We start from the raw sequence: 26885 nt of genomic DNA on the forward strand, positions 1-26885 counted from the left end.
TTCTCATCCCAGATTTTGGTCCCTCATCCAAAATTTTGCAGCTTCATCCCAGATTTTCCCCGCACTTTCTCACCTCCAAACCCCAAATGCTCCATCCCAAATTTCCCCCACCCACAGGGATTCCCGGGATAAATCTCACCCGGTAAAAGCTGGAATTCCTTCCCCACTTCCGGGAATTCCCGGGATAAATCCCGTTCCATATCCCACAAATCCCGGGAGTGTGGAGCTGGAATTCCCAGGATTTCTGGGATATTCCCTTTGGAATTCCTCACCGGGAATGTCGGCTTTGGGTGGGACAATTCCAAAGGATCCGGGAAAACCGGGAGGGATTTTGGGATCAGCGCCTTGGGAATTTCCTGGGATGGGCCTTGGGTGGGAAAATGAATTAATTTAATAAATGTAATTAATGGAACTAATCATTTAATGGAATAAAATAATTAATAAATAGGAAAATGATGCAATTCCAAATTAATTCTGAATTAATTCTAAATTATTAAATCAAGAGGCAGATTAATGATAAATTAATAAATAATCAGGGAAAGAAATTAATGATAAATTAATAAATAGACTGGTAAACCAGTGTTAATTAATTAATAAATACACAGGGAAATAAATGGATTATAAATTAATAAATGAACAGGTAAACAAACAGATAAATTAATGCAGGGTTTAATTAAAACCACGGGAATCCATCCCAGGAATTCCAGGATGGGGAATCCAAGGGTGAGATTCCTGCCCCAGATCCTGCTGGATTTGGGATTCTGGGTTGGGATTTGGGAATGGGATCCTTGGGATTCCCTGTTCAAGGGATGGGGGGAAGGTTCCCGAAGATCCCAGTCCCAGGAAAATGGGGAACCCAAAACCAGTAACTCCCAGTTTGGGATCAGATTGGAAAACCCAATCCCAGTAACTCCCAGTTTGCGATCAGAGAGGAAAACTCAATCCCAGTAACTCCCAGTTTGGGATCAGAGAGGGAAACCCAATCCCAGTAACTCCCAGTTTGGGATCAGAGAGGAAAACACGATCCCAGTAACTCCCAGTTTGGGATCAGAGTGGGGAACCCGATCCCAGTAACTCCCAAAACCCAATCCCAGTAACTCCCAGTTTGGGATTGGAGTGGAAAACACAATCCCGGTAACTCCCAGATTGGGATCAGAGAGAGGAAAACCCAATCCCAGTAACTCCCAGTTTGGGATCAGAAAGAGGAACCCGATCCCAGTAACTCCAGTTTGAGATCTTTAATGGGATTTTTATTGGGATTTTTAATGGGATTTTTGGTCGGATTTGGGATCAAATTTTTAAATGGGTTTTTCAATCGGATTTTTGATCTGATTTTTGATGGGATTTTGAATTGGATTTTTTTTTAATGGATTTTTGGATGGGATTTTAGTGGGATTTTAGTGGGATCTTTAACGGGATCTTTAACGTGATTTTTAATGGGATTTTTATTGGGATTTCTGCTCTGATCCATCCCGGAACCGACACTTGCTGCTCCCAAATCCTCACCCCACTCCCTTCTCCAGGGATTCCAGATTCGGGATTTGGGATTTGGGATGGAATCACCCCAAACCCTCCCGCAGCCCCTCCAGCCTCCCCTCTCCATCACACAAAATTATTCGGCTGCAAAGCAAATTTCGGAAGACGGAGCGTGCGATAAACCAAATAAAAAACCACCCCGCTTTTTTATTTTATTTCATTTTCTTTCCCCCCCGCTGCAATAGGTGTGAACAATCCATTTTTTATTTTTTTTTCCCTCTCTCCCTCTCAATTTCTCCATTAACTCGAGCCGGGAACTTTTACCGGTGAAAAACGGCCGATTTTTTTATTTTTATTTTTATTTTGTTGTTGTTCTTCTCCTCCCCGCTCTGCAGCCGCGTTATTAAAATGCTAATTTAAACCTCAAAAAAAAAAAAACAAAACAACAAAAAAACAGAGTTAAATATCTGGCGGTGCCTAATTGCATCCCATAATGAGCTCTGGAAATGCGAGTGCCCCCGACACACGGAGAGCATCAGCAGCCGCCGCCACCTCATTAGCGGCCGCCTTCATTAATTCTGCCGGCCCCGCGCTGACCCCGCCGGGCGCAGGTGGAGCCCGGGTGGCCCCGGGGAGGCGACGGCGAGCCCGGCTCCGGTTGCCGCGGCAACGCGGGGGATGCGGCAGAGCCCGAGCGGCTCCTCGGGGGTCCCCGAGCTGCGGTGGAGAGCCCCGAGCGCACCGCCGGTGGTCTGGGGGTGCTGGAGGTGTGACACCCCAAATTCTGGTTATTTAACCCGAATTCTGGTTATTTATCCAAATTCTGGTTATTTATCCAAATTCTGGTTATTTACTCCTCCAATTCCAGAATATTTCCTCCCGAGCTCATCGCCGGTGGTCTGGGGGTGCTGGAGGTGTGAAACCCCTAATTCTGGTTATTTAACCCAAATTCTGGTTATTTATCCCCCCAGTTCTGGTTATTTATCCCCCAATTCCAGAATATCCCCGTCCCCGAGCGCACCGCCGTGGTCTGGGGGTGCTGGAGGTGTGAAACCCATAATTCTGGTTATTTAACCCAAATTCTGGTTATTTATCCCCCCAATTCTGGTTATTGACTCCCCCCCAGTTCTGGTTATTTATCCCCGAGCGCATCGCCGGTGGTCGGGGGGTGATGGAGGTGTGACACCCCAAATTCTGGTTATTTATCCCAATTCTGGTTATTTATCCCAATTCTGGTTATTTATCCTCCCAGTTCTGGTTATTTATCCCCGAGCACATCGCCAGTGGTCCGGGGGTGCTGGAGGTGTGAAACCCCTAATTCTGGTTATTTAACTCAAATTCTGGGTATTTAACCCCAATTCTGACAATTTACCCCCCCAATTACAGAATATTTCCCCCTGAGTTCATCCCCGGTGGTCTGGGGGTGCTGGATGTGTGAAACCCCCAGTTCTGTTTATTTAACCCAAATTCTGGTTATTTAACCCAAATTCTGGTGATTTATCCCCAGTTCTGGTTATTTATCTCCCTCAATTCTGGTTATTTAACCCCCAATTCTGGTTATTTATCTCCGACTTCATTGCCGGTGGTCCGGGGGTGCTGGAGGTGTGAAACCCCCAATTCTGGTTATTTAACCCAAATTCTGGTTATTTAATTTACCCCCTGTTCTGGTTATTTATCCCCGAGTTCATCGCTGGTGGTCGGGGGGTGCTGGAGGTGTGAGCCCCCCAATTCTGGTTATTCATCCCCCCAGTTCTGGTTATTTAACCCAAATTCTGGTTATTGACCCCCCCAATTCCAGAATATTTCCCCCCGAGCTCATCGCCGGTGGTCTGGGGGTGTTGGAGGTGTAAACCCCTAATTCTGGTTATTTATCCCAAATTCTGGTTATTTATCCCAATTCTGGAAATTTACCCCCAATTCTGGCATGTTTACCCCCTAATTCTGGTTATCTATCCTCCCCAGTTCTGGTTATTTAACCCAAATTCTGGTTATTGACCCCCCAATTCCAGAATATTTCCCCCCGAGTTCATCACTGGTAGTCCGGGGGGTGCTGGAGGTGTGAAACCCCCAATTCTGGTTATTTAACCCAAATTCTGGTTATTTAAACCCCCAATTCCGAAATGTTCCCCCCAAAGTTCATCGCCGGTGGTCTAGGGGAGTGCTGGAGGTGTGAGCCCCCCAGTTTTGGTTATTTAACCCAAATTCTGGTTATTTATCCCCAATTCCGGTTATTTAATTTACCCCCAATTCTGGTTATTTATCCCCGAGTTCATCACCGGTGGTCCAGGGGTGCTGGAGGTGTGAAACCCCCAATTCTGGTTATTTAACCCAAATTCTGGTTATTTACCCCAATTCTGGCAATTTAGCCCCCTCCAGTTCCAGAATATTTCCCCCCGAGTTCATTCCTGGTGGTCTGGGGGCTGTTAGAGGTGTGAGCCCCCCAATTCTGTTTATTTAACTCAAATTCTGGTTATTTAACCCAAATTCTGGTTATTTATCCCCAATTCTGGTTATTTACCCCCCCAATTCCAGAATGTTTCCCCCCCGAAATTCCAGCATCCGTGAAATTCCAAATCCCCGAGTTTATCTTTGTTGGTCTTGTTCCCCCAATTCTGGAATGTTCCCCCCTAATTCTGACAGATCTACCTCCCCAATTCCGGAATGTTTCTCCCCAAGTTCATTCCTGGTGGTCTCGGGGAGTTCTGGAGGTGCGAACCCCCCTAATTCTGGCAATTTACCCCCCCCAGCTCTGGAATATTCACCCAGCAATTCTGGAATATTTCCCACCAAATTCTGGAATATTTCCCACTCCCTGAAGCTCCAAATCCCCCAGTTCATCCTGGGGGGTGCTGGAGGTGTGAACCCCCAGTTCCAGCACCTTTCCCCACCAATTTTGGAATGTTTCCCCCCAATTCCTGCATCCCTGGAACTCCAAATCCAACATCCCTGCACCCCCAAACCCTCCCAGCAACTTCCCACAGATTTATATTTATATTTATATTTATATTTATATTTATATTTATATTTATATTTATATTTATAATATTTTTTATTTTATCCTTGGTTTTATTCTTGGTTTTATTTTTAATATTTTTAATTCTTGTTTCTATTCTTATTTTTATTCTTGTTTTTATTCTTATTTTTACTCTTGTTTTTATTCTTATTTTTAATCCCGTTTTTACTCTTATTTGCACTCCTATTTTCATTTTTTTGAACCCCCCCTTCCCGAGCACCTCCAGACCCTCCAGACCCAGCACTTCCAAATCCCTGGGACTTCTCCCACCCCCTGCCCTCCCTGCACCCTGAACCCCAGATCCTCCTGAATCCCAAACATTCCAGGATCCCGAGCATCCCCCCAATCCCTGAACCCCTGAACCTCCAAACCCTCCCAGCACCTTCCCACAGATTTAGATTTATATTTAGATTTTTTGATTTTAATTTGGTTTTATTTTTGTTTTTATTTTTAATCTTGGTTTTATTTTTATTCTTAATATTTTTTATTCTTGTTTCTATTCTTATTTTTATTCCTGTTTCTATTCTTATTTTTATTCTTGTTTCTATTCTTATTTTTATTCTTGTTTTTACTCTTGTTTTTAATCTTGTTTCTATTCTCATTTTTAGTCTTATTTTTATTCTTGTTTCTATTCTTACATTTATCCTTGTTTCTATTCTTATTTTGATTCTTATTTTTATTCTTGTTTTTATTCTTGTATCTATTCTTGTTTCTATTCTTATTTTGATTCTTATTTTTATTTTTTATTTTTGTTCTTTATTTTTTTGTCTTGTTTCTATTCTTATTTTTACTCTTATTTTAATTCTTTATTTTTATTCTTTATTTTTATTCTTTATTTTTATTCTTTATTTTTATTCTTTATTTTTATTCTTTATTTATATTCTTTATTTTTATTCTTGTTTCTATTCTTATTTTCACTCTTATTTTTATCCTTATTTTTAATCCCATTTTCACTCTTATTTTCACTCTTATTTTCATTTTTTTTACCCCCACTTCCCGAGCACCCCAACTCCCCGTTCCCCTCCCTTTCCGCGCCGTGGCCTCGCCGTGGCCTCGCCGTGCCCCCCGTTCCGCCGTGCACTCGCGGTGAACCGGCGCGGGGGCTCAATGGCCCTTGAAGCGCCGCCGAGGTGATTTAGGAGAATATTAAAGGCGATGCGGAGCTGCGGCGGCGCCTCTCTCGGGGCGAGCGCCGCGAACGGCGGCACAGATGGGCCCGGCAGATGAAACATTTCCGTCACATCGTCCCCCAGCCGCGCTCGCCGCCTCGGGGATGGAATAAAGATGGAGCCGGCGCTTCCCGGGCCTTGGCGGGGGATTGGGCTGGGCCCGGTGTCACCACGGTGTCACCACGGTGTCACGGTGCTGGGGGTGTGCGGATTGAGATGGGATGGAGACCCCATGGGATGGGACAGATCCTGGTGGGATGGGTCACGTGGATTCTCCTGGGATGGGACATGGAGACTCCATGGGATGGGACAGATCCTGTTGGGATGGAACACGTGGACCTGCCTGGGATGGGGACACCTGGATCCTGGTGGGATGGGACATGGAGATCCCAATGGGATGGGACATGGAGACCCCAAAGGGATGGCACGGATCCTGGTGGGATGGGACACCTGAACCCACCTGGGATGGGACACCTGGATCCTGATGGGACCTGGACCCTCCTGGCATGGGACATGGAGACCCCAAAGGGATGGGACGAATCCTGTTGGGATGGGACACCTGGATGCTGGTGGGACCTGGACCCGCCTCAGGGATGGAATAAAGACGGAGTTGGCGCTTCCCAGGCCTTGGCGGGGGATTGGGCTGGGCCCGGTGTCACCACGGTGTCACCACGGTGTCACCACGGTGTCACGGTGCTGGAGGTGTGCGGATTGAGATGGGATGGAGACCCCATGGGATGGGACATGGAGACTCCATGGGATGGGACAGATCCTGGTGGGATGGAACACCTGGATCCTGGTGGGACCTGGACTCGCCTCAGGGATGGAATAACGATGGAGCCGGCGCTTCCCAGGCCTTGGCGGGGGATTGGGCTCTGCCCAGTGTCACCACGGTGTCACCACGGTGTCACCAGGCCAGGGTGGGGTGTGTTTATGGGGAATTATCAATTGGATAAATCCTTGGGATGTGTGAATCCTGGTGGGATGGGACACCTGGATTCTCCTGGGATGGGACACCTGGATCCTGGTGGGATGGAATTCCCAATTTGGGGATTCCTGGGGATGGAGGGAACGGGGTTGGGTTGACCCCAAATCCAATCCCCAGCCTCAAAATAGCATCAGATTCCCAATTTTCTGATTCCTGCTGATCCCTGGGGATGGGGAGATGGGGTTGGGGTGACCCCAAATCCATTCCCAGTGACTCCAAATCCATTCCCAGCCTTGACAAGGAGTCAGATTCCCAATTTCCTGATTCCTGCCGATTCCCGGGAATGGGGATGACGCTGCTGCGCTTCCCAGTGCTCCCAGTGCTCCCAGTCCTCCCAGTCCCCCCTCCCACCCCCTTTTCCTCCCGGGAATCTTTCCCCACCCATCCTCTCCATTCCAGCCCTTTCCATAAAACCTCTCGAAAATTCCCTCCTTCCCCAGCCTAATTAAAGCCTAATTAACCAAATTCCAACAAAACCCCATCCTCACCCTCCTCCTCCTCCTTCCAGAAAAAAAATCAAAAAACAAAACACCAACCAAACCAAAACCCAGGAATTCCAGCGAGCTGGGGAAGGAGCGGAGCAGAGTTCACGCAGCTCAGCCGTGCCAGGGCTCGGCGCTAATGATTTAATAAAAATTAGCATAATTAACGAACATCTGCACGAGGCAGCGCGGGGCAATTTGGCAGCGCGAGACGAGGACTCGAGCGTTATTGCCGCGAGTTTAATGCGCTTTTAATTCGCGCTGGCCCCGCGCGGGGGGGAGGAAACGACGGCTGGGCTGCCGAGAGTTCGGGGCTGCTCAACATCCCCTCGGAGGATGAAAATTCCCGGGATTTATCCCGAGATTCGTTCCGGCAGAAATGGTTTTAAAAAGTCGGGTGGTAAAAGCGGGGCTGGGTTTGCCGAGGAGCGGCTCAGCCCGCGGGGTTTGGGGATAAATTCGGGGTTTAAGGATAAATTCGGGGGTTTTTCCATCCCCTCGGAGGATGAAAAATCCCGAGATTTATCCCAAGATTCAGTAAAAAAAGGAATTTTTTTTTTTAATTGAGATTGTGAAAGTCGGGTTGGGTTTGCGGGGCGGCCGAGGGGCGGCTCAGCCCGCGGGGTTTGGGGATAAACTCGGGTTTAAGGGATAAATTCGGGGTTTAAGGATGAATTTGGGTTTTTTTTCCATCCTCTTGGATGCTGAAAAATCCCGAGATTCAGTAAAAAAAAAGGATTTTTTTTTAATTGAGATTGTAAAAGTCGGGTTGGGTTTGCGGGGTGGCCGAGGAGCAGCTCAGCCTGCGGGGTTTGAAGATAAACTCGGGTTTAAGGGATAAACTCGGGTTTAAGGGATAAATTCGGGTTTTTTTCCCATCCCTTTGGATGCTGAAAAATCCCGAGTTTTATCCCAAGATTCAGTAAAAAAAGGAATTTTTTTTTTTTTAATTGAGATTGTGAAAGTCGGGTTGGGGTTGCGAGGTGGCCGAGGAGCGGCTCAGCCCGCGGGGTTTGAAGATAAACTCGGGTTTAAGGGATAAATTTGGGGTTTAGGGATAAATTCGGGGTTTAGGGATAAATTCGGATTTAAGGGATAAACTCGAGGTTTAGGGATAAATTCGGGTTGAAGGGATAAACTCGGGTTGAAGGGATAAATTCGGGGTTTAGGGATAAATTCGGGTTTAAGGGATAAACTCGGGTTGAAGGGATAAATTTGGGGTTTAGGGATAAATTCGGGGTTTTTTTCCATCCCTTTGGATGCTGAAAAATCCCGAGATTTGTCCCGACATTCAGTAAAAAAATGGAATTTTTTAAAAATTTGGATTGTAAAAGCGGGGCTGGGTTTGTGGGGCGGCCGAGGAGCGGCTCAGCCAGCGAGGTTTTAGGGATAAATTCGGATTTTTCCTTAATTCCCACGGAAATCTGGGAAAAAAGGGAAATTTTCCCAGGAAAATCCAGCTGGAGACGCTTCCAGAACTCCAGGTTGGGAGCTGGAATTTGGGAATAAACCCCCCCCAAAAATCAGGGTGTGAATTAAACTTTAAATTCCCAAGCAAACCCCAAACCGTGACCCAGAGGATTTGGGGAAATTCTGTGGGATTTGGGGCAATTTTTGTGGGATTTGGGGGATTTCTTATGGGATTTTAGGTATTTCTGCGGGATTTGAGGTATTTCTTGTGGGATTTGGGATATTTCTGTGGGATTTGGGGCAAATTTTGTGGGATTTGGGGCATCTTTTTCTGGAATTTGAGGTATTTCTTATAGGATTTCAGGTATTTCTGTGGGATTTGAGGTATTTCTTATGGGATTTGGGGTATTGCTGTGGGATTTGGGGAATTTCTGTGGGATTTGGGGAATTTCTGTGGGATTTAGGATATTTCTGTGGGATTTGAGGTATTTCTGTGGGATTTGGGGTATTTCTGTGGGATTTAGGGCCCCAAAGGAAGGGCCTGACCCCAATCCCGGCCCCACAGGAGTACCCCGGGTACGGTTGGTGGGTCGGGGAGCTCGGCCAGGAAATCGGGATCGTCCCAAAGGAATTCCTGATGCCCGCCTTCGAGCTGGAGCAGTGACCGGGACAGGTGAGGGCTGCGGGGTTCGGGGTGCAGAATTTGGGGTTTGGGGTGTGGGGTTTGTGGGGTTTGGGGTGTGGGGTGCAGAATTTGGGGTGTGGGGTTTGGGGTTTGTGGGATTTGGGGTTTAGAGTCTGTTATTTGGGTTTTGGGGTCAGATTTTACATTTGAGGCTTGGGGTCAGGTTTAAGGTTTGGAGTCCAGGGTGTGGGGTGAAGGGTTTGGAGTCAGGTTTGGGGTTTGGGATTTGGGGTCAGGTTTGGGGTGCGGGGTTCAGGGCTTGAGGTTTGGGGTGCAGAATTTGGAGTTTGGGGTGTGGGATTTGGGGTTTGGGGTCGGGTTTGGAGTTTGGGATTTGGGATTTGGGGTTTGGGGTTTGGGGTTTGGGGTTTGGGATTTGGGGTCACGATGTTCTTGTCTCCATTCCCGTTTTCCCTGGAGCAGGTGGGACCGGGAATGGCGGTGGCAGCGCGGGGACAGCGCCAGCCTGGCCCGTGACATTTCCTGGATCCCAAATCCCACAAATCCCACAAATCCCATGGGATTCCTCCACAGGACCAGCGCTGGTACCGAGCGGATTGATCCCAAAAATCCCCCCTGGAGTGATTCTGAGGCACAAATCCACCTTTTCCCAAAAATCCCAAATTCCCTGGAGATCTCCCACTCTCGTTATCCTGCTCTTCCTCGGTCAATCCCAAATTTCCTGGAGATCCCAAATCCAGGTGTTCTCCCATCCCAAATCCAGGTGTTCCCTCATTCCAAATCCAGGTGTTCTCCCATACCAAATCCTGGTGTTCTCCCTCAATAAATCCCTTTTTCTTCTCCAAGTTTGGCTGCTCCTGGAATGATTGGGAATGATCAGGAATGATCAGGAAACATCGGGAATGATCAGGAATGATCAGAAATGGCCCCTTTGCTGTGAGGGTGAATCCAGCTCATCCTCCTCCTGCTTTTCCTGCTTTTCCTTCTTTTTTTCCTGTTTTTTTTCCTGCTTTCCCTCCCCTCCCGCACTTGGCTGCGGGGCCGCTAGATGGTGGTAGGGCCCTGCCGGCTCCGATCCCTCTGGAATTCCCAAACTGGGCTCTGATCCCTCTGGAATTCCCAAACTGGGCTCAGATCCCTCTGGAGCAGATCCTTGGGCTGGGATCAGAGCCATGGGTTCAGTGTGGATCCGTGGATTTGGAGCGGATCACTGGAATCAGGACGGCTCCCAGGATTCTGATCAGATCCATGGAAACAGATTGGATCCCTGAATTCTGAGCAGATCCCTAAATTCTGATCAGATCACTGGATTCAGAGGAGATCCTTGGATTTGGGTTGGATCCATCAATTTGGATTGGATCCCTGGATTCAGAGTGGATCCATAGGTTCAGACTGGATCCCTGGATTAACAGTGGATTTGTGGATTCAGAGTGGATCCATAGATCCTGGTGGATCCCTGGATTTGGATTGGATACATAGCTTCAGATTGGATCCCTGGATTCAGATTGGATCCATAGATTCTGGTGGATCCCTGGATCTGGATTGGATCCCTGGATTCAGAGTGGATCCCTGGATTTGGATTGGATCCCTGGATTCCAAGCAGATCCTTATATTTGGATCAGATCCCTGGATTCTGATTGGATTCGTAGATTCAGAGCAGATCCCTGGATTCACAGTGGATCCCTGGATTCAGAGTGGATCCCTCGATTTTGATTGGATCCCTGGATTTGGATTGGATCCATAGATTCAAAGTGAATCCCTGAGTTCAGAGTGGATTGCTGGATTCAGAGTGGATCCATACATCCTGGTGGATCCCTGGATTTGTATTGGATACGTAGCTTCAGATTGGATCCCTGGATTCAGATTGGATCCATAGATTCTGGTGGACCCCTGGATCTGGATTGGATCCCTGGATTCAGAGTGGATCCCTGGATTTGGATTGGATCCCTGGGTTCTGATTGGATTCATAGATTCAGATTGGATCCCTGGATTCAGAGTGGATCTGTGGATTTGGATTGGATCCCTGGATTTGGATTGGACCTCTGGGTTCAGAGTGGATCCACAGATCCTGGTGGATCCCTGGATTCTGATCCAATCCCAGGCACACCTGTGCCATTCCTAGCAGTTCACTCATGAATATTAATGAGTGTTTATGAATATTAATGAGGGGCTCCACCAATCACAGCCGAGTTCAGGGCCCTGAACTCCTCCTGCCATTCCCACTGCGCCTCCAAGGGATTCCCAGCAGGGATTCCCAACATTCCCGGGCCCACCTGGAGCCAAAACCTCCCCAAATCCCGCCCTGGGCTCTGCCAATTCCCAAATTCCCAAAATCCCAAAATCCCAAATTCCCAAAATCCCGGCGCTTCTCTCACCCCTGAGCCCGGCAGAACCCAGAAAAGTCTCCTCCACTTCTGCTTTAATTTTATTTATTTATTTTTATTTTTTATTTTCATTTCCATTTTTATTTTCAATTTTATTTTCACTTTTATTTCTTTTATTTCCCACACCAAGTGCTGAGGGAGCTGCTCCTGCTTTCCCAAAAATCCCTGGAAGGGAAGGGGACACAAATTCCAGCCCCATCCCTCCCTTTTCCCAGTGGGAAGCTCGGCTCTGATTAGTTCAGTTTGGGAATTCCAGAGGGATTAGAGCCACGTTTGGGAATTCCAGAGGGATTTGAGGCAGGAGCAGAGTGAGGAAATCACTTCTGGGAATATCAGGAACATCAGGAATCTGCTGGGAAGGAGCTCAGACACGGCTGGAGCCGCATTCCCAGTGCTCCCAGTCCATCCCAGTGGCTCCGCGCTGATCCCTCTCCCAGCGAGGGCAGCGGGGCCTGGGGGTGTCCAGAGGGGTCACTCAGTGTCCAGCTGGACATTCCACGTTCTCCAGAGGGGTCACTCACTGTCCAGCTGGACATTCCAGACTGTCTAGAGGGGTCACTCAAGTGTCCAGAGGGGTCACTCTGTGTCCAGCTGGGCTCTCTGGGCTCTCCAGAGGGATCACTCAGTGTCCAGCTGGACATTCCAGGTTCTCCAGAGGGGTCACTCAGTGTCTGGCTGGACATTCTGGGGCTCTTCCAAGCTCTCCAGAGGGGTCACTCCGTGCCCAGCTGGACATTCCAGGTTCTCCAAAGGGGTCATTTCATGTCCAGCTGGACATTTCAGGTTCTCCAGAGGGGTCACTCTGTGTCCAGCTGGGCTCTCTGGGCTCTCCAGAGGGGTCACTTGGTGTCCAGTTGGGCTCTCTGGGCTCTCCAGAGGGGTCACTTGGTGTCCAGCCGGGCTCTCCGGCCGCGCCTCGTCCATGCCAAAGTCACCCCAGTAGGGGAAGCTCTCCAGGCCAGCACAGCTGGGAAAGAGCAGGAAAAGGGATCCAGGGAATGTGGGGATTTTGTGGGAGCACTGAGCTCAGAGCTGGAACAGGGGGAACACTCCCAATATTCCCAGAGAGATCCCAGTCCCCCTGCCTGGGATCCACAGAGGAGCTGGGAATGCCTTGGGATCCCAAAAACAAGACGGGAATGTCCTGGGATCCAGAGAGAGGAGCTGGGAATGTCTCAGGATCCCTAAAAAGGAGTTGGGAGTGCCCTGGGATCCACAAAAAAGGAGCTGGGAATGCCCTGGGATTCACAAAAAGGAAATGGGAATGTCCTGGGATCCACAGAGAAGAGCTGGGAATGTTCTAGGATCCACAGGGAGGAGCTGGGAACGTCTCAGGATTCCCAAAAACAAGATGGGAATGTCCTGGGATCCCCAAAAAGGAGATGGGAATGTCCTGAGATCCACAGAGAAGAGCTGGGAATGCCCTGGGATCCCCAAAAAGGAGATGGGAGTGCCCTGGGATCCACAGAGAGGAGCTGGGAATGCCCTGGGATCCACAAAAAAGGAGATGGGAATGTCCTGGGATCCACAAAAAGGAGATGGGAATGTCCTGGGATCCACAAAAAAGGAGATGGGAATGTCCTGGGATCCACAAAAAGGAGATGGCAGTGCCCTGGGATCCCAAAAAGGAGATGGGAGTATCTCAGGATCCACATGGAGGACCTGGGGCTGCCCTGGGATCCCCAGAAAGGATCTGGGAATGTCTCAGGATCCCCAAAAAAGGAGCTGGGATGATCCAGGACAGTCCCAGGCTGCTCCTGCCCTTTCCCTGCCCCTCAGTCCCATCCCGGGATGCCCGGCCTGGCCGGTCCCACTCGGGTCCCCTCCTGTGGCGTTACCTGGCGGCGGGCGGGGCCGCGCTGTCCCCGCGCTGTCCCCACAGCCCCGCGCTGTCCCCGCGCTGTCCCCAGGCACAGCCGGCCATGGCGTAGTGCAGGATGGCCTCGGTGACCGAGTGCGGCCCCCGGCCCTGCACGCACGCCTCGATGGCGGCCACGGGCAGCTGGCTCTGCAGGAACAGGTGCAGGCGGCTGTCGGAGAGCAGCACGGCGCTCTGCACCACCCTGGGGACAGGGACACGGTCACTGCTGGCACCTGCTGGCACCTGCTGGCACCCTGGCACCTCTGCTGGTACCCTGTCACCTGCTGTCACCTCCCACCCAGGGCACACAGGGACAGGGTCACCTCTGTTGTCACCTCTGATGTGACCTCCCACCCTGAGGGGACAGGGACAGCAGGGACAGCAGGGATGGTCACCAGGGTCACCCAGCCCTCTCTGCTGTCACCTCCCCTCAGCCCTTCCCAAATTCCAAACTCCAAACAATCCCAAATCCCAAACCCCAAACAATCCCAAACCCCAAATACTTCCAATCCCCAAACTCCAAAAAAATCACAAACCCCAAATCCCAAACCCCAAACAGTCCCAAATCCCAAATGAGAAATCCCAAACAATCCTAAACCCCAAATACTTCCAATCCCCAAACTCCAAAAAATCACAAACCCCAAACAGTCCCAAACCCCCAATTTCCAAATCACAAACCCCAAATTCCCAGACAATCCCAACGCCCAGACAATCCCAAACCCCGAACAATCCCAAATTCCCAGACAATCCCAAATCCCAGATAACCCCAACTCACAAATCCCAAATTCCCAGACAATCCCAAATCACAAACCCCAAATCCCACACAATCCCAAATCCCAGACAATCCCAAATCCCAGATAACCCCGAATCACAAACCCCAAATCCCAGACAATCCCAAATCCCAGACAATCCCAAATTCCCAGACAATCCCAAATCCCAGATAACCCCAAATCCCAGATAACCCCATTCCCCACCTCTCCAGGAACTGCTGCAGCCCCTGCCGCCGCCTCTCGATGAACTCATCGCTGCTGCCCACGAAGAACGCCGATTTTCCCGGCAGCTCCGGCACCGGCCTGGAAAAATCGGGGCAAAAATCGGGATGGGCACAGCCAGGAGCCCAAACCCCGGCAGTTTTGGGGCTGCATCCCGGGAATTCTTACACCAATCCCGCGTTTTTCTGGAGCTGCCTCCTCAGCCACACGAACTCGCGGTAGCGGCGCCGCACGCACGAGGTCTTGGCGGTGAAAGCCTTGCTGTTGGTCTGGGAAACGGGAATGGGAATGGGAATTACCCTGGGAATTATCCTGGGAATAACCCTGGGAATCACCCTGGGAATTATCCAGGGAATTAACCATGGGAGTTATCCTGGGAATCATCCTGGGAATTATCCTGGGAATCACCCTGGGAATTATCCACGGAATTATCCATGGCAGTTATCCTGGGAAATATCCATGGGAATTATCGTGGGAATTATCCATGGGAGTTATCCTGGGAATCATTGTGGGAATTATCCTGGGAATCAACCTGGGATCAAGGGCTGAGGGATCCAGCATGGGAATTATTCCTGGGAATCATCTTGGGAATTATCCATGGGAACCATCCTGGGAATCAAGTTGGGAATTACCCTGGGAATTATCCATGGGACTTATCCTGGGAATTATCCACAGGAATCATCCTGGGAATTATCCTGGGAATCATCTTGGGAATTATCCATGGGAACCATCCTGGGAATCATCTTGGGAATTATCCATGGCAGTTATCCTGGGAGTTATCCTGGGAATCACCCTGGGATCGAGGGCTGAGGGATCCAACATGGGAATTATCCCTGGGAATCATCTTGGGAATTATCCATAGGAATTATCCTGGGAATTACCCATGGGAGTTACCCATGGGAGTTATCCTGGAAATCATCTTGGGAATTATCCACAGGAATCATCCTGGGAATTATCCTGGGAATTATCCATGGGAATTATCCATGGGAGTTATCCTGGGAATTACCCTGGGATGGAGGACTGAGGGATCCAGGATGGGAATTATCCTGGGAATTATCCTGGAAATCATCTTGGGAATTACCCATGGGAATCACCCTGGGAATCATCCCTGGGATTGAGGGCTGAGGGATCCAGGATGGGAATTATCCTGGGAATTCTCCACAGGATCAAGGATCAGCATCTCAGTCACTGCAGGATCCCCTCGATGCCGGATCCGGGATGTGATTCCAAGGATTCCCCTCATTGTTCCGGGATAATCCCGATCCCAGCTCTCCCTCTCCATGGGATAATCCCAACCCCAGCTCTCCCTCTCCATGGGATAATCCCAATCCCAGCTCTCCCTCTCCATGGGATAATCCCAATCCCAGCTCTCCCCCCCGTGCCCCAATCCCGGCTCACGTGCAGGAAGATCTTGTAATCCACGTAGGAATTCCAGGAGCCCTCGTTGTGCACGCGGGGATCCTGCACCCGCACCGTGGTCAGCTCCTGCGGGATTCCAGGAATGGGATCCTGGGAATGGGGATCCACCCCAGCCCTGCCTCCCCAGATTCCCAGAAATGGGATCAGGGGCTCCAAAAAACGGGATCCACCCCAGCCCTGCCTTCCCAGAATTCTGGGAATGGGATCAGGGAACTCCAAAAACCTGGATCCACCCCATCCCTGCTTTTCCAGACATTCTAATTCCCATTCCTGCTTTTCCAGATTCCCAGGAATGGGATCAAGGAGCCCCACAAACCTGGATCCACCCCATTCTTGCTTTTCCAGACATTCCCATCTCCATCCCTGCTTTTCCAGCTTCCCAGGAATGGCACAGACACATCCAGACATTCCCATTCCCATTCCTATTCCCATTCCCAGCTCCCTTTCCACTCAGCCCCGTGGATTATTCCACACAGATGGAATTCCCAAGAATTCAACTCGCTCAAATTCCAAAATCTGGGAATAAACCAGGAATGCTCCTCACTTCCTCTCGGTTCTCCAACATCCTAGAGCCCAGCGGGGAACATCTGGAAAAAAAAAAACAGGAAAAAATGGAATTTAGAAAGAGAAATCCTTCCAGGGGGTTTTCCATGGATTCTGCATCCCCCGGATTTCTGGGATCCCACAGTTTTTGGGGAATACTGGGAATCCCTGGAATCTGGGAAAAGCCTCAGTTTGAGGGGCTCTGGGATTTCCAGTTTGGGGTTATTCCCCTCAAATTCGGGATTTTCCAAGGCTCATTCCCATCCATGGAAAACCCTCCAGAGCCAGAAAAACCGGGAATGAATCCCATTTATTCCTGATTTTCCTTGTCGTGCGTGACTTCCTGAGGATGTTAACAAATCAATCCCATTTATTCCCTATTTTCCTTGGACACAGCCGCCCCTCTAAAACACTGGAATTCATTTTTCAGGATCTTTCCAGGGAAGGAAAGGAATCTGATCCCACTCCTAGGGATGAGTCCCAAAAACGCAGGGAAAAGCAGGAAAAATGGGAATTAATCCCATTCATTCCTTTCCCACGCCACCTGTAAAACACCACGGGGGGAATTCCAGGGAATTTTGCCTCTCAGGGAAGGAAAAAATTCCTCAGGACAGAGATCGGAGCCGCGGGCCGAGCCCAGCCGAGCTCCGGGCGCTGAGGGCGAGCCCGGCCCGGCCCTGACGGGAGAGGCTTTTGGGGGGTTTTTTGTTTGGTTTTGGGTTTTTTTTTGTTTTTTGTGTTTGGGGACAGCGGGATCCCCCGAGGGGACCCGGTTGGGACCCCCCAGACCCGCTCCCTCCCCTCAGGGCCCCCTCACCTCGCAGAGCCCGCGGCCCCTTTAAGCAGCGGCGGCGGCGCGCGCGTTTCTGGCGTGGGTGTGACCGGAACTTCCGGTGCGGGGCGTGCTGGGAGTTGTAGTTCGCACATGGCTGCCCCTGACAAAGGGGGCAGCCGTGGGGGTCGGGCTCTGCTCCCAGGGAACGGGGAAGGAGGAGAGGGAACGGCCTCAGGGTGGGCATCAGCAGGAATTTCTCCATGGAAAGGGGGATCGAACTCTGGCACCGCTGCTCAGCCTGGTGCTGGAGTCCCCATCCCCAAAAGCACCTGGGGACACAACTTGGCCGTGTCGTGGCTCCACTGAGGGAACGGTTTGACTTGGCGATCTTCGAGGACTTCTCCAGCCTGAACGATTCCAGGATTCCCTGAATACGATCATTTATGGATGCCATAAACGGGACCGTGGGCGCTGGCACAGCCCACAGAGGGTGGCGCTCAGCGCTCTGACACGATGGACACGACGGCTTTGGGTCACGGCTTGGACTCGAAGACCCGCGAAGACTTTCCCACCATTAATGACTTAATGATTTAATTAATTTAATGCAATTAGTATTTGATTTAATTTAATTACTATTTAATTATTTAGTTAACAACAAGCAGAACGGAGGGCCCTAACTATCGCAGACTACAACTCCCATCAAGGCTCACGAGCGCAGTGGACTACAACTCCCATCACATCACACCCCGCGAGCACGCCACAGTCCTCCATAGACTACAACTCCCATCGCACCCCGCGCGCCCCCCAACGGATCGCAGTGCAGCTCGGCGCAGCGCGGACTACAACTCCCATCACACCCCGCGAGCGCGCCGCGCCGCGCGCTACAACTCCCATTACACCCCACGAGCACGCCGAGGCGTGGACTACAAGTCCCATCGCACCCCGCGCGTCCCCAACGGAACGCAGCGCGGCTCGGCGCAGCGCGGACTACACCTCCCGGCGCGCCCCGCGCGGGCGCGGCGCAGGCGCGGTGCGCGCGGCGGGCAGCGGCGCTGGCCGGGCTCTTTTGTTCAGGGCGGCGGACGGAGCGCGGCCAGGCCCGGGCCCCCCCGACCCCCGAGCGCGCCCCCGCGGCCCTTCCCTCGGACACCGGCGGCGGGGCTGTGCACGGTCAGCGGGGAGCGCGCCCCGGCCGTGGGGGCGCGGGGGGGGTCGGGGCTGAGGGGGGTGAAGGGGGGCGGGGCGGGCGTGGGGGGAGGGGAGGTGCTGAGGGGGTGGGGGGGGATGGGGGGGAGAGGATTTGGGGGGAGAGGGGGGTGAGGAGGGGTCGTGAGGGGGTTTGGGGATGGGGTCGGGGTGGAGATGGGTTTGGGGTGGTGGGGAGGGGTCAGGGCAGGGATTTGGGGTGGGGAGAGGGGGATCATGAGGGGTTTTGGGGATGGGGTCAGGGCAGGATGGATTTGGGGTTTGGGGATGGATTTAGGGTTAGAGCCAGTGTAGGGATGAATTTGGGAATGGGATCAGTGTAGGGATTTGGGGATGGGGTCAGGGTAGAGATGGATATTTGGGATTTGGGGATGGAGTCAGTTCAGGGATGGATTTGGGATTTGGGGATGGATTTAGGGTTGGAGCCAGTGTAGGGATTTGGGGATGGGGTCAGGGCAGGGATTTAGGGATGGAGTCAGTTCAGGGATGGATTTGGGATTTGGGGATGGATTTAGGGTTGGAGCCAGTGTAGGGATGGATATTTGGGATTTGGGGATGGGGTCAATGCAGGGATGGATTTGGGATTTGTGGATGGATTTAGGATGGGATCAGTGTAAGGATGGATATTTGGGATGCTGGGAAAGGGGGATAAGCGGGATGGGATGTCGGGAATGTTGAGAGAGAGATTCTGGAGGTGCCCCCCCAAAAAAGAACTGCACAGGGGAAAAGGGAAAATTTGGGATCCAGGAATTCTGGGGTTCAGGAATTTTGGGGTTCAGGAGTTTTGGGATCCAGGAATTCTGGGGTTCAGGAGTTCTGGGATTGAGGAGATCCCAAGGAGAGGGAGGCATTGGGAAGCTGGGAAAAGGGGAAACTGCAGGGTGGAAGTGTGATTTGGGAAGGGAAAAACGTGGAATTTGTGAGGAGGGAAAAAAGAGGAATTGCAAGGAAAAAAAAATGTGGGATTTGTGAGGGAAAAAATGTGATTTTGGGGGAAGAAAAAGCGGGATTTGTGAGGGGGAAAATGTGATTTTTTGGGGGAATCCGGGAAAAATCGGGGAGGGACAAGCGACAAGTTTTGGCGGGAAACGGGAAAAATCCCGGGAATCCGGAATTTGGGGGAGGAATTGGGGAATTCGGGGCGGAGCTGGGATCGGGAATGCGCCGGGAAGGGAAGAGAAGCTGCAGCAGGAGCGGCTCTGCGGGAATTTTTGGGATCCAAAACTCCGGGAATGGGAGCTGGGAAAGGTTTTGGGAATCCCGGCGGGAATTTGGATGTGGATCTGGGAAAGGTTTTCCCGGGAATTTTCTCTTTGTCCCGTGGGGGAATTTTGGGTGGGAAATCCCTGGGGTGGGGGTGGGGTTTGGAAGTGGCTCCATGAGTTCTTATAAAACTGAGGGATAAAAATTGGGGATTTGGTGGAATAATTCCAGGATTTGCTGTGAAAGAGGATGGAAATGTGGGGGGAAAAAATAAAATTAGGGATAAATCCCAAAATTCCTGTGGAAATTGAGAGGGGAGGGTCAGGCTCTGAATCCTGGAATTCAGATGGGGCTGCTCCAGCTCTGGGAAATATTAAAAAAAAAACAAAAAAAAAACTTGGAATGGGCTTGGAATGGTCGTTCATCCTTCTGGAATTCTTTGTGGGAATCTGGGAAAAATGGATCCAAAAATGAACCCAAAAATGAACCCAAAAATGCTCAGAATCCTGGGTTTTCCCATCTCTGGATCCAGAGTTTTTCCAGCTTGGAATCCATGGATATCCCAGTTCTGAATCCAGAATATTCCCAGCTTTATCCCCAACTTTTCCTGGCTCTGAATCCAGGGTTTTGAATGGGAATGTGACCTGGATTTAATTTGGAATAACAGCTGATGGAATTTGAGCTCATACAAACCCCTGGAATTCACAGAAATCCCAATTTTCCTGAAGATTTCCCATCCCATGCAGGGCAGGGAGAGAAAAATCCTGGAAAAATGGGAAAACCCCACTTTTCCCAAAGGGCTGAAGGGCAGGAATGGACTGGAAAAAACTGGGAAAAAAAACCTGGAGCAGCTTTTAGGGGAAAAAAAAAAATCCTGAAATTGCCAAAATTAAAAATCCAAATGTTGCATCCAGATTTCTCTGGGAATTCCCCACCTGATCCCAGATTTTTTTTCCCCCCTGCAGCAGCCCGGGAAAGCGTTGAAGCTGGCCAGCACAATGGGAAAAAAGCAGAACAAGAAAAAGGTGGAAGAGGTGCTGGAGGAGGAGGAGGAGGAGTACGTGGTGGAGAAGGTCCTGGATCGGCGCGTGGTCAAGGGGAAGGTGGAATATCTGCTCAAGTGGAAGGGATTCTCTGAGTGAGTCATCCCAGCCTTCCCAAGGGAAAATCCTGGAGTTCCTGAGGGGTTCTGGGCCCAGGGAGGGAGGGGGAAATGGGAAAAATCTCACTGGAAAAAACAAAAGCTGTGCCAAGGATTTCCCATCCCAGGGAGGGAAAAATTCTGGGGAATTCCGGTGTTGCCAAGGAAAATCTAAAGGATTACAGTGGGGCAAGGAGGGAGAGAAAACTTTGGAAAATCCCAGTGTTCCCAAGGAAAATCCCAGAGTTCCCAAAGAATTACAGTGGGGCAGGAAAGGAGAGAAAACTCTGGAAAATCCCAGTGTTACTAAGGAAAATCCCAGTGTTCCCAAAGGATTCCTGCAGGATAGGGAGAGAAAATCCTGGATGAGAAAATCTCAGTGTTGCCAAGGAAAATCCCAGTGTTCCCAAGGGATTCCAGTGGGGCAGGAAAGGAGAAAAAATCCTGGAAAATCCCAGTGTTCCTGAGGAAAATCCCAGTGTTTCCAAAAAATTCCAGTGGGGCAAGGAGAGAGAGGAAATTCTGGAAAATCCCAGTGTTCCCAAAGGATTCCAGTAGGGCAAGGAGGGAGAGAAAATCCTGGATGAGCAAATCCCAGTGTTCCCAAGGAAAATCCCAGTGTTCCCAAAGAGCTCCTGCAGGGCAGGGAGAGAAAATCCTGGATGGGAAAATCTCAGTGCTCCCAGAGAAAATCCCAGTGTTCTTGAGGAAAATCCCAGTGTTCCCAAAGAATTACAGTGGGGCAAGGAGGGAGAGGAAATTCTGAAAAATCCCAGTGTTCCCAAGGAGCTCCAACAGAGAAGTGAAAGAAAAATGGGAAAACCCCAGTGTTCCCAAAGATTTCCCATCCCAGGTAGGGAGGGAGAGAAAATCCTGGAAAATCCCAGTGTTCCCAGGGAAAATTCCAGTGTTCCCAAAGGATTCCAGCAGGGCAGGGAGAGAAAATCCTGGGTGGGAAAACCCCAGTGTTCCCAAGGAAAATCCCAGTGTTCCTAAGGATTTCCCATCCCAGGGAAAATCCCACTGTTCCCATGGAGGTCCAGCAGGGCAGCTGGAGGAAAATCCTGGAAAATCCCATTGTTCCATGGTGAGAAATCCCATTCTGGAAACAGATCCTGGAGGGATTTCCCCGCTCCAACCCCGTGTGGGATCCAAGGAATTCTGTCTGGAGAAGGGAATTTTCCTCCAGGGTTTTCCCAGCCAGCACTGGATGGATTTTCAGGAATTTCTGATTCCCTAAACAGCTCTGGAAGCTGAGGAAAAACTCTGGATAAATCCCCCACGATCCAGGCAGGGAATGAGCACGGAAGGGTCGGGATCTGGGAATCTCCATCATTCCCATCCCAAATTCTGCATCCCCAACATCCCAGTGGTGTTTTTTTTGGGGAAAAACGAGGGATTTGTGTTTGCTGGCAGCGAGGACAACACCTGGGAGCCCGAGGAGAACCTGGACTGCCCGGATCTGATCGCGGAATTCCTGCAATCCCAGAAAACCGCCCACGAGAGCGAGAAATCCGAGGGCAGCAAGCGCAAGGCCGAGTCAGACACGGAGGACAAGGGGGAGGAGAGCAAGCCAAAGAAAAAGAAGGAAGAGGTGAGGCTGGGATGGGATCCCTGGCCCTGGAAAAGGGATTTTTTTTTTCCAAGGAATGGGAAGGAGGAGGAAGGAGGGGCTGGCTGAGCTCGGCTTGGCAGGCAAGGGAGGGAAAATCTTGGAAAATCCTGGAAAATCCCGGTGATCCCAAGGAATTGCAGCAGGGCAGGGAGAGAAAATCCTGGGTGGGAAAATTCCCGGTGTTCCCAAGGATTTCCCATCCCGGGTAAGGCAGTGGGAGAGAAAATTCTGGATGGGAAAAATCCGTGTTCCCAGTTTGATTCCCAGTCCAGTTTCCAGTCTATTCCCAGTTTGATTCCCAGTCCAGTTCCCAGTCTGTTCCCAGTTTGAGTTCCCAGTTTGTTCCCAGTTTGTTTCCAGTCTGTTCCCAGTCCATTCCCATTTTGTTTCCACTCTGTTCCCAGTCCATTCCCACTCTGTTCCCAGTCTGTTCCCAGTTTGGGTTCCCAGTCTAATCCCAGTCTGTTCCCAGTCCATTTCCAGTCTGTTCCCAGTTTGGGTTCCCAGTCCATTCCCAGTCTGATCCCAGTCCGATTCCAGTCCATTCCCAGTCTGATCCCAGTCCGTTCCCAGTCCATTCCCAGTCCGATCCCAGTCTGTTCCCAGTCCATTCCCAGTCCGATCCCAGTCCATTCCCAGTCTGTTCCCAGTCTGTTCCCAGTTTGATCCCAGTCCATTCCCAGTCCGATCCCAGTCCGTTCCCTGCCCTGTCCCAGTTTAACCAGTTCCCTGTCCCTCCATCCCTTGTCCCAGTCCCTCTCCAGCTCTCCCGGAGCCCTCACAGCATCCCCACATCCCTGCAATTCCATCCTGATCCTCCCTGCCCACCCCAGAGCCGGGGCTGTCACTCTGGGAATCCACAAATGGAATTTTCTCCTTTTTTTTTTCCCTTTTCCCAGTCGGAGAAGCCGCGAGGCTTCGCCCGAGGCTTCGAGCCGGAGCGAATCATCGGAGCCACGGACTCCAGCGGGGAGCTGATGTTCCTGATGAAGTGGTGAGGCTGCCAGGGGCGTTCCCAGGGATCAGATCCATGGGATCAGGGATTGTGTGGGGTCAGGGATTGTCCCTCTGGGCCGTGGCCGGTTCTGGCACACTCCAAGGAGAGGCTGGAGCGTGGCCAGGGAAGGGTTTGGAGTGCCAGGAGCAGCTGGGAATGTTGATCCTGGAGAAAAAGGGGGATCAGGAGGGATCTTCTGGATCTGCACAAGGGACAGGGAAGGGGTTGGAGTGCCAAGAGCTGGGAATGTTGATCCTGGAGGAAAAGGGAATCAGGAGGGACCTGCTGAGGTCCCTGGCAGGAGGGGAATCCCAGGAGGGGAGGAGGGCAGGCTCTGCTCCCAGGGAACAGCCAGGATCAGGATTTGGGGTCAGGGTCAGGGTTCCCTGGAACATTTGGATCATCTCCTGCTGCTCCCTCATTCCTCCTTTCCCCTCCCTGACTCCCTCTCCTCTCCCACAGGAAGAACTCGGTCGAGGCCAACCTGGTGCCTGCCAAGGGTCAGGGTCAGGATCAGGGCCAGAATTAGGGTTTGGGGTGAGTGTCAGGTTTAGGGTTTGGGGTTGAGGTCAGGGTCAGCATTCCCTGGAACATTTCCTGCTCCCCCATTCCTCCTTCCCCTCTCCCTGAGTCCCTCTCCTCTCCCACAGGAAGAACTCAGGCAAGGCTGACCTGGTGCCCGCCAAGGGCCAGGGCCGGGGTCAGGATTAGGATTTGGGGTTGGGGCCAGGGTCAGGATCAGGATCAGGATTAGGGTTTGAGATCAGGGTACCCTGGAACATTTCCTGCTTCCCCATTCCTCCTTTCCCATTTCCTCACTCCCTGTCCTCTCCCACAGGAAGAACTCAAACAGGCTGACCTGGTGCCTGCCAAGGGTCAGGATCAGGGTCAGGATTAGGGTTTGGGATCAGGATTAGGGTTTGGGGTTTAGGGTCAGGGTCAGGGTTCCCTGTAACATCTCATGCTCCCCCCTTGCTCCTTTCCCCTCCCTGACTCTCCTCTCCCACAGGAAGAACTCGGACGAGGCCGACCTGGTGCCTGCCAAGGGTCAGGATCAGGATCAGAATTAGGACTTGGGGTCAGGATCAGGATTAGAGTTTGGGATCAGGATCAGGATTAGGATTTGGGATCAGGGTTCCCTGTAACATCTCCTGCTCCCCCATTGCTCTTTTCCCATTCCCTCACTCCCTATCCTCTCCCACAGGAGGAGCTTGGACGAGGCCGACCTGGTGCCCGCCAAGGGTCAGGATCAGGATCAGGGTTTGGGGTCAGGATCAAGATTAGGATTTGGGATCAGGGTTCCCTGTAACATTTCCTGCTCCCCCATTCCTCCTTCCCCCTCCCTGACTCCCTGTCCTCTCTCACAGGAAGAACTCGGACGGGGCCAACCTGGTGCCCGCCAAGGGTCAGGGTCAGGGTTAGGGTTTGGGGTTGGGGTCAGGATCAGGATTAGAGTTTGGGATCAGGATCAAGATTAGGATTTGGGATCAGGGTTCCCTGTAACATTTCCTGCTCCCCCATTCCTCCTTCCCCCTCCCTGACTCCCTGTCCTCTCCCACAGGAAGAACTCGGACGAGGCCGACCTGGTGCCCGCCAAGGAAGCCAACATCAAGTGCCCGCAGGTGGTGATCTCGTTCTACGAGGAGAGGCTGACATGGCACTCCTACCCCTCAGAGGACGATGACAAGAAAGAGGACAAGAACTAAACCCCGCCAGCCCCCGCTCCGGGCAGCCCTGGGGGTGTTTTTTGGGAAAACCATCGGAACTTTTGTGGGGTGTGAGCAAAGGAGGGGTTTGGAGGTGCCCTTGGAAGAGCCCCCCCAGGCCGGTTCCTGTGCCCTGCAGCCGCTCCTCTGCTCCCTGCCGTGTCCAGATTCCAACCAGAATCCCGTGGAATTGCAGATTCCATCGGGGAGGGGGGGAGGGAGAATCGGGGGGGTGTGGAAAGCTTGGGATGGGGTGGGGATTGCGGGGTGGGGAGGGGTCTCAGAGCAGTGGGAGCGGAGGCAAAGCCCCTTCCATGAAGGACTCGCCGGGATGGCCGGGCTGGGGATTGGGATTGGGATTGGGAATGGGATTGGGAATGCAGATGGATCCTGCTTCCCCTCCACAGCCCATCCCAGCAGCCCCTGGCCCTTTCCCAATAGTGTTAACTCTGCATTTTTAAGGCGTAGCATGTGTGTAGGTCTTTTGATTTGGATTTTTCTTTTCTTTTAATTTTTTGTTTGTTTATTTCCTTTTTTTTTTTCCTTTTCTTTTGCTATTTCCTGGTGTTATCCTTTGGGAAGGGAGGGAGGGATTTTAGAGGGAATTTGATCTCTTTTAGTCAAGGAGGAAAGTGAGGTCTGGTGATGACATTCACAGATCATTTCCAGATTCTTTGTTGTTTTGTTTTGTTTTTTTAAACCTGAATTATTTTTTTTTTTTAAACTGAATTCAGTAAAGAAATTTCAATTGATTTTAAAAAAAATTAAGGGAGAAAGGGAGAAGATCCCAGAGCTGGGGACAGAGACACTGAAAACTGTGAATGTCCAAAATCTCCGGAGCTGATCCTCGAGCGATTTTTAGGGGGGAATTTTTGGGGGAAAGGGGAGGGAATTTTTGGGGTGGGAGGGGACAAAGGGGAGACTTTGTGAAAATGCAACTTTGTGATTCTGTATCGTCCTGCAGCAGAACTGCCACTCCTGACACGTGCATTGTATGGGGGGGATGAATTTTAACCCTTTTATTGCCTTTTTAACCCATTTTTGTTTTCTGTTCTAAGGTGCTATTTCTCCAAATTGAGGGGGGTAGGGGGAAACAATCAAAAAAAAAAAAAAAAGATTTCCTGAATTTCTGACCACTTGTTCCTTTTCCCACCCTGGATTTTCCTGCCCTGCAGGGAGGGAATGTGGCAGGGAGAGGAAGCAACAGCAGCACAAGGAAAAATCCAATCAGTCCCAATTTGTGCCCAAAGCGGGGCTGGGAGCTGCTTTCCCAGAACCTCAGCAGGGCTTTTTTTTCATTTTTGAAATCAGATTTATTTCCCAAATCCTGAACTGTTTAAGTGACTCCAGGGGTGGGATCTCGACGTGCATTGTACAAACCTTTTTTATGAGCATGTGTTTGGGTTCCTGTGCAAAAATCCGTGTGCAAATGTAAAAGTTCGTGTTTGGATTTTAACTTCATACCGAGCTCTGTCCAGTTTTTATTTTGATTTTTTTTTGTTTTGTTTCATTTTGATTTATTTTTTTTGTCTCAATAAAATTTTAGATTTATAATCCTGATTTTTAAATTTTTTAATTATTATTGTTATTTTTTTAACCTTTTCTTTACCTTGCTCCCTCTCCTCCAGCGATGAGTGACCAGGTAGAGCAGGACACGGAGGGAAGGTGAGCCCTGAGCCAGGTTAGAGCTTTGGAGAAGGAGGCAGCAGCAGGTTCTGGAGCAGGTTCTGGGTTTATTTTGGCCTCCAGCTGCAGAAGAGAGGCTCAGCCAGAGCCCTGAGGCCTGGCCTGGGAGCTTCCCAGCGCCTCAGGTGGGTAAGTGACCTTTGGTTCCCTTCTGGGCCTGGTTTGGGGGGGCC

The 26885-nt window shown here is 50.9% G+C and overlaps 3 protein-coding genes across 6 annotated transcripts in view; 2 read left to right on the forward strand and 1 right to left on the reverse strand.

Annotated features, from left to right (window-relative positions):
• Positions 1 to 9202, forward strand: part of SKAP1 (src kinase associated phosphoprotein 1) — a 71112-nt gene extending 61910 nt beyond the window's left edge. Inside the window, exon 12 of the mRNA XM_033079120.1 lies at positions 9104 to 9202. Within this exon, the coding sequence (XP_032935011.1) occupies positions 9104 to 9202 (99 nt within the window). The remainder of the gene's footprint in view (positions 1 to 9103) is intronic.
• Positions 9203 to 11706: 2504 nt separating this feature from the next.
• On the reverse strand, positions 11707 to 17254 carry SNX11 (sorting nexin 11). Of its 2 annotated transcripts, XM_033079269.1 has the most exons (8): positions 17201 to 17254; positions 16385 to 16427; positions 15820 to 15906; positions 14590 to 14690; positions 14404 to 14502; positions 13407 to 13631; positions 12293 to 12535; positions 11707 to 12239 (listed from the first exon to the last, which is right to left on the reverse strand). In XM_033079269.1, exons 2-8 carry the CDS (start codon positions 16403 to 16405, stop codon positions 12233 to 12235), a joined length of 783 nt encoding a protein of 260 aa, XP_032935160.1. In that variant the 5' UTR covers positions 16406 to 16427; positions 17201 to 17254; the 3' UTR covers positions 11707 to 12232. The 2 variants fall into 2 exon arrangements, with proteins under 2 accessions (XP_032935160.1, XP_032935158.1); XM_033079267.1 differs by having other exon boundaries at positions 11707 to 12535.
• Positions 17255 to 18247: 993 nt separating this feature from the next.
• Positions 18248 to 25242, forward strand: CBX1 (chromobox 1). Of its 3 annotated transcripts, none has more exons than XM_033079274.2 (5): positions 18248 to 18328; positions 20533 to 20705; positions 22125 to 22302; positions 23223 to 23317; positions 24882 to 25242. In XM_033079274.2, exons 2-5 carry the CDS (start codon positions 20566 to 20568, stop codon positions 25024 to 25026), a joined length of 558 nt encoding a protein of 185 aa, XP_032935165.1. In that variant the 5' UTR covers positions 18248 to 18328; positions 20533 to 20565; the 3' UTR covers positions 25027 to 25242. The 3 variants fall into 3 exon arrangements, with proteins under 3 accessions (XP_032935165.1, XP_032935166.1, XP_042635860.1); XM_033079275.2 differs by having other exon boundaries at positions 20536 to 20705; XM_042779926.1 differs by lacking the exon at positions 24882 to 25242 and adding an exon at positions 24330 to 24405 and having other exon boundaries at positions 20536 to 20705.
• The last annotated feature ends 1643 nt before the right edge of the window (positions 25243 to 26885 follow it).

Source organism: Catharus ustulatus, chromosome 23 (assembly GCF_009819885.2).
Source record: "Catharus ustulatus isolate bCatUst1 chromosome 23, bCatUst1.pri.v2, whole genome shotgun sequence".
NCBI classification, from domain to species: Eukaryota; Metazoa; Chordata; class Aves; order Passeriformes; family Turdidae; genus Catharus; species Catharus ustulatus.